The sequence below is a fragment of the Aspergillus terreus genome, genomic scaffold (genome assembly GCF_000149615.1).
Source record: "Aspergillus terreus NIH2624 scaffold_1 genomic scaffold, whole genome shotgun sequence".
NCBI lineage: Eukaryota > Fungi > Ascomycota > Eurotiomycetes > Eurotiales > Aspergillaceae > Aspergillus > Aspergillus terreus.
Genome location: NT_165972.1, coordinates 1,051,102 through 1,057,982, shown reverse-complemented (window position 1 = coordinate 1,057,982; position 6,881 = coordinate 1,051,102). Strand labels below are relative to the sequence as shown.

General features: G+C 55.4%; 3 protein-coding genes across 3 annotated transcripts; all 3 read left to right on the top strand.

The window, feature by feature from the left end:
• Positions 1-1,409: 1,409 nt before the first annotated feature.
• On the top strand, positions 1,410-3,059 carry ATEG_00375 (putative nucleoside hydrolase; the record flags this gene model as incomplete). The annotated part of the gene is made up of 6 exons (XM_001210461.1): positions 1,410-1,445; positions 1,562-1,665; positions 1,752-1,941; positions 2,058-2,372; positions 2,434-2,886; positions 2,976-3,059. The coding sequence occupies 6 exons, from the start codon at positions 1,410-1,412 to the stop codon at positions 3,057-3,059; spliced, it is 1,182 nt and encodes a 393-aa protein (XP_001210461.1).
• A 797-nt stretch (positions 3,060-3,856) lies between these two features.
• ATEG_00374 (uncharacterized protein) lies at positions 3,857-4,231 on the top strand (the record flags this gene model as incomplete). The annotated part of the gene is made up of 2 exons (XM_001210460.1): positions 3,857-4,140; positions 4,195-4,231. The coding sequence occupies 2 exons, from the start codon at positions 3,857-3,859 to the stop codon at positions 4,229-4,231; spliced, it is 321 nt and encodes a 106-aa protein (XP_001210460.1).
• Positions 4,232-5,137: 906 nt separating this feature from the next.
• ATEG_00373 (uncharacterized protein) lies at positions 5,138-6,357 on the top strand (the record flags this gene model as incomplete). The annotated part of the gene is made up of 2 exons (XM_001210459.1): positions 5,138-5,728; positions 5,794-6,357. 2 exons carry the CDS (start codon positions 5,138-5,140, stop codon positions 6,355-6,357), a joined length of 1,155 nt encoding a protein of 384 aa, XP_001210459.1.
• Positions 6,358-6,881: the final 524 nt, after the last annotated feature.

Below are 6,881 nucleotides of genomic sequence, written 5' to 3'. Positions count from 1 at the left end.
AGGTGGATGGGGGTAACGGAGGAGAAGAGGAGTAGACGCTCGTGATGTAGGGGGAGAGGGAGAGGGAGAGGGAAAAGGAGGGAACGAGGAAGCGAAGTTGGAGAGGGCGGAAGAGGACACGGTCACTTGGAGAGATGAAGGGGGCCACTAGTTGGATAGTACCGTAAGCCCAATACGGATGACAGGTAATAGCATCACCCATACGGAGTAGACGATATTCACGCTTTATTCCATGGGAATTCCCTAATTCCTCCAGTCATTCATCAGTGAATATAATGTATTATTCCATCTTGAAAGAGACCCTAATGTATGTACCTAGTAGGCACCTTGTGTTCCTGATGGATTCAACAGTATCTACAATACATCCTTATATTCTCTGATGCGGGGAACAGCCTGGTCGGTCGAGGCCCTCTCATTAATATTCCCCTGTCAACGGACGTCGAGACAAAGTCAACGGCGGGTGTCATTCGTGGACAATATGAAATTATGAATCAGGTACGGAGTACTTCATTCATCCTGTGGTTCCGCCTGTGTGTACTCCGTAAGAATGATACGACGGATAGCTGAGCACTGGCCAACCGTACCGCCGGCATCCACGAACAGGCCACGTCTACATCCGGAGTTTCCCCATACAGAGAGAGATACATATAGTAGAGATAGGTCTCTCTCATCTCGGCAATCCCGTCCATCATAAGATCATAGGAGGGAGTCCTGGATCAGAAAAGGCTCCCTCATGCACCGTCTCCCCCCTTTGCGATATCTTTTCCTCGTGGCACCAGACTTGATCCGCATCGGTAAATGTAACTTCTGCGGAGCTAGTCTCGGCCGTGGAAGAACATGGCAAATCGCGGGCATCCAAGACCAAACTAGAGGCTTGGGCTATTATTGTGGCCATCCGGCGTACCAGGAGAGATACTTGGTGATGTCTTGTGATTGCTGTCATGGTATTACTCACCCATCTTGACTTGTGAAAACGGTGCAGGCCTCGAAGATGAAAACCACAGCAATGATTTTCCTGGACGATGCGGAAATCTGTGGTCTATAGATCGGCTTCATTTATATTGTGGCCTGCATGTCATCTCCCGCTGGTTGACACGATATATAGGTGCGGGGGAACGTCTACCCATACTCCGTACATATCTCAGAAAGTCCCATAGGTTATACTGATATATATGCAACTATCCACAGTAATTGCTATAATCACTATCAGTCACCGTTTCTATCTTCAAAGAAAGTTAACTTCTAGTTATCTAACCATGGCGCATGACTAAGAGGTTCCTGGATAGTGGAGAACAACCATGGTAACACAAGACACTCTTCACTTTCTCATCATCTCACATCCTCTCAGCATTCCTCTATTTACCTCCCTCCGTCCGCTCTGTATATACTCCTCCAGATAGAACTCCACAATGCCATCGAAGAAGATCATCATCGACACAGACCCGGTATGCCCTCCCTCTCCGTCCTGTTATCCTTTGCCATCCTTTACCCCACCAACAGCCATCAACTCCCCACGTCATTTCTCCTGCTACGTTCACCCCAGCTAACAACACACTCGCAGGGTATCGATGACATCCTAGGTCTTCTGCTTGCCCTCTCGGCAAAGGCCGAAGAGGTCGAAATTCTCCTTATATCGCTGACATTCGGTAACATCGAAGTGCGAAGGTGCGTGCTACGTCATCGGCGGTCTCCGCTGTCCTACAACCCAACCACCATTGCTAGCCCATTTTGAACATTGCTGACTGCTCCAGCTGTCTTCGCAATGTCATCTCCATGTTCCATATCATCGAGCGCGAAATGCTGTGGCGTCGGCAGCAGGGCCGCCCCGAGGGCTTCGAGACGCTGCGCGCCTGTCCGCCGATCGTCGCCGTTGGCGCGGAGGATCCGCTAGAGGATCAGAAGATGCTCGGCGACTATTTTCGTACCTTTGGGCTTATGCATGTATATGCAGCGTTCTAATAGTCTACCTTTGGAGTGGATGGTCTAGGCGGCATCCACGCCAGCGTATGTTCACTGGGCTCTATGGCTTCATCTTCGTCCGACTAACCTCCCCGCAGCACCCCCATCTCACTCCCAAAGAGACCTGGGAACATATGTTTGACCCATCGGCGGACCCATCCATCATCCAACCCGTCCCGACGGGCGATACGTCCAGCCCCAGTGCCCTCGCCCACCGCACTTTCATCCCCTCCAAGCGTCGTGCGCACGAGGAAATCCTCCGCGTCCTGCGGGAGAACGACCCCGACACCGTCACCCTCGTGGCCGTCGGTCCCCTGACTAACCTAGCGTTGGCGTCCGCAGCGGATCCGGAGACCTTCCTCCGCGTCAAAGAGGTCGTCGTCATGGGCGGAACGGTGAACAAGCCCGGGAATGTAGGTCCTTCCCGCTCTTCCAGTATGCACCCCGTCCCGCCGCGAGTACTGACGTCCCCAGGTCACGCCAGTCGCCGAGTTCAACGCATACGCCGACGCCTTTGCGGCTGCGCGAGTCTACGCCCTGACCTCGCCGTCGCCGAAGAGCACCATGCCGCCCGGCACCAGTCTGCCCGCGTACCCAGACAAGCTCAGCCGGCCGCTCACGCTGCGGCAATTCCCTCTGAACATCACAATGCGTCACGGAATGACCCGCGGCCAGTTTCGGGAGGCCGTCGCGGCGTCGCTGGAGGGCGGGTCGCCGCTGGCGGAGTGGGTGTCGGCGTTTATCGCGCACACGTTCCGGACGATCGAGCGGCTGCACCAGGGTCACGCGGGCGACGACGTAGATCTCAGCCTGCACGACCCGGTGTGTGTGTGGTACGCGATGACGGCCGACGACCCCCGGGTGGCAGCCATCAGCGACGTCCCCGGAGGATATTCGAATCGAGACCACCGGGGCAGTGGACGCGGGGTATGTGTGTCACCGATCAGCGGAACCGGCACCGCATCGACGGCGACGAGGAACATTCGAGCGACCATGGGCTGTGGCTGAGCTCCAAGGCGGGCAACCGTATCTGGCGCATGGACGGCTCGCCGGCCGAGAAGGATTTCGGCGCGACGCTCCTCCGACGGGTGTTCGGGTGAGAGCGTGTGGGTCGAGGGATGAAGGGATGAACAGGTGCAAGGAAGGGTTCGTATCGACCGTCTTGTTGTTCAAGGGATGGTGGCGGGGAGGTATCTGAGGCAGTGCATGGATAGAACTGATATAGACGTCATGATGGGATGCGGCAAGAATTATCAGACGCGTGAGAATCAGGTTTGGTCAGTGGAAAAGGAAACTGTGTCCGCATTCCTCACTTGCTCGAGACTTGGGTAGTTACATCAGGGTTGGCCAGCTGTCTCGGATGGAGATCGTCCGGTTAAAGTTCGCCCTTCAACGTGTTTGCTCGAGGCAGGACACTTTCATCGCGTCGGTGCATAGAAGGATGTTGTTTGTTTGATGATTCCTACTCCGATAAGCGGCAGCATAATACGAGAGTGCGATGCAATGGTCGTCTCGTGTTGAGCCAATAGATGCTAGGAATGTGCGCTCATTTTTGCCCGTTGCAGCGGTGAATAGTGATCGATGGAAATAGTCGAGAATGATGTAGAATGCTCCAGTATCGAAAGCTGTGGCAAAGAGACTGTCTGAAACCCTGGTCGGAATGGTATGCACTCAACGGTGGTTATGCATGACATCTATCTAGGGGTGTACATGATTGTCAGTGGCTTCAGAATCGAAACACGGAATGTCGCGATTGTCGTGACGCTGGGAGCGCTATATAAGCAATCATGAGAGCAGGACCTCAATGCTTCCTCTGCAGAAGCCACAAGCTAAACCGATCATCAACATTGTGCTTCCCCGATCTACTTTACCCTCCACCGCATCCAGAACCCTCGCCATGCATCTGAACAACATCGTGATTGGAGCCATTGTGGCCCTGAGCAGTACGGCGGTCGCGGTTCCCTCGTCATCCGGGAAATTCCACCTGGAGAAGATCCAAGTCCCCGGTCGTCGCACGACAAGCAACCGGAACTGGCCCAAGATCATGTCCCCCAACAAGGCCAATGGCACCGCCCACAGCCCCGCGAGCACGGACTATAGACCCGACGGGGTGTGTTCCCAGCTGTGCGGCGTGGCCGCTCAGACTTGTGTGGTAGCTCTACCGAACGATGAAGACTTCTGGTGAGTGGCGTCGGACACATTCGATGCAGGGTGAAATTCGCTGACCACCGACAGCTACGACACGTATGTCCAGTGTGACAGCCGGTGTTAGACCGAGCTTGGCTATGCGGAGGCAACTGGAGATAAGGCAGGGCCATGGAGGACGTTTAGGGGAGATCCACTGGTTGCTGCACGTGCTCCAATGCCTGTCTGGACGGGGTAAATGTCCATGGTCAGAGGAAGATCGCTGGACCGTGGAGTCACCATTCCAGTGGTTTACATCCGAGTCGATGATTTGACGATGATGATGATGGAGTGTGGGTTGCTGGTCAACCACTAGGCACTGTTGGGGTGTATGCAATTACCGGAATAGGAAATACGAAGAAGAGGCGTTGAATTGCGAGCACATGCGCATCCGGTAGATTTTCGATGACTGTAGATCTGACTGGACGAGGAGAATCTGAAGTAGAGAGCCAGGGACATACCGCGCCAATGAGAAGGCGGACGTCACCAGCATGGGCCAGACCGGAAGAAGCCCACCTACCCGGGTAAGGTACCTAGTAGGTAGTAGATAGAGGGAAGATCAAACGCAAGGGAGAAGGAGGAGGAGGTGGAGGAGGAGGAGGAGAAAGACACCCGTCAGAGCAGAGGATGCGCGCACGAGTGTGGGAGAGGCGGACGAGTTGGCCGGTCTCGTGCCTCTGTTCCTGGCCAATGGAGATGCCCGATGCCGCCGCGTGGGCGCTCAAGCACGCGACACTTTCACTCGAGGATCATCAAGAATATCGCTCATCAATAGTACTACACGTTATCTAGTCCTCGTCGATCGACCATCCTGTCGCCATGTTCTGTTCTCTTCTCCCCGACCCCCCCGGCTCGCCCAACTTATATACTACATGATCCCCCTGGATACACTGTCTCCCGTCTGAGTTGACTTCGGTCAGTCTGCAGAACCGTACCACCACCTCTCCTGTCCTACTTATCTCTACACAGTACTCTACTCGTCTCTCGCTGGACCATGTCACGTTCTCGTCTTCCACCCACTCCCGCCATGTCGGGAGAGCTCATCATCAAGGAACAGATGCCCATCGATGGCACGGATTCCTTCGCATTGCCTCCTGCGGCCATCAGCCCCTCCAAGCTGGACTCTGCCAGTAGACGCTCCTCCAAGTCGGACCCATCCGTCTTTTGTCCTGCCTCCCCCGCTTCCCCAGATCTGGGTCCCGGACGCAATCCACAGCCCCCGCGGCAGGCCAGTGTCAAAAGACCGCTGGAAGACTTCGACCTCCCGCCGCCGCCTACACGCACTCGCAAGATCATCCAGATGAAACCCAAGACCCAATCCTCGCCCAAGCCAGCTTCGACCGCCGCCAGATCATCGTCCAAAGACTCCACCAATAAGAACTCGGCCAACAATGCGTCCCCGGCCGCTTCCAAGAAGAAACAGCCTAGTGCGACCAGTGCTGCCGGTCGGAAGATCGCCCGGAAGACGGCGCATAGTCTGATCGAACGGCGACGGAGATCCAAGATGAACGAGGAATTCGCGACCTTGAAGGACATGATTCCCGCGTGTCGGGGCCAGGACATGCACAAACTGGCGATTCTCCAGGTATGCACCTTCTGCCCCGGAAAGATTGATTGTGCCGGTGATCACTAACAGGGGTCGACGTGCAGGCAAGCATCGAATATGTCAATTACCTGGAAAAATGCATTCAAGACCTCAAGACGGCCGGAAATCCTCAACACTCCGCCATGCCGCCGCGCATGCCCCCGGCTCCCCCTTCTCCAGCGTCACCAGAGGTGCTCGAGGGTGGTGACGGCCCATACTCGGCATCGGCATCTCCTGACTTAGTGCCCGACGGTCGGCAAACCGCCATGACTTCGCCGGCCTTCTCGCCCCGGAGTCACGCGCCGTCGACGGGTGTCCTGGAACCCACCCCAACGATCTTGCCGAGCCCCGCACTGGGGCCCTCCTATTCCTCCACCCGGGACATCTCCCGGAGTTCATGGACCCTGCTGTCGTCTGCCAACACTTCTCCCGTCATCCAACCCGAATATCGCCCAGCATTGTCTGCTGACATGGATCATGAGGCGTCGGCAGCTTTGCTCATGCTCAATCGAGAGTGTCGTCGATCCATCAGCTCCGTTCAGGAAGAGCAGTCGGAGAGTACCCCAACTACACTTCCAGAACCGCGGAGGCAATCAAGGATGAGTGTGAAAGATCTATTGATCTCGTAGGGTCCCTTGCATGTGGGATTCAGGATCCCACAAAAGTTCGGTCGGATCATGCTGGCGTTTGGGTTGTTTTAGCGGTATAAAAGATAGGGCTGGTTATGTGTAATTCATGGATCATACTTGTATAGCTATTCGGTTGGTGACTCCGTAGTGCGTCTTGAATGGCGTCAAGCATGACAAGCCATTGATTATTGACTCGACTCTCCACGCTGTTGGTCCAGACATCCAAACTTCCAGTCACCTGTCTTGCCGGATTTCCGAGGCGGGACAAGGATTGTATGAACGACATGCCAATAGGGAGGAAACGGAATGGCTGCATCGTCGTCGACCCCGCACCTTGAGGTACCTTTGGCTTCTCGACCCGTTCCAGACTCGTCTGTCGGGTGATGCGAGGGTGCGAGGCGACAGACACAGCGCCAATGGCATATGAGCGTGGTCAGGGAACACCTTGTAGTATCCCAAACACGGTTCGCCTGGCCATCCGACCGCACGAGTTCTGCACTGGCAATCCCTGGCGCATAAGCCAG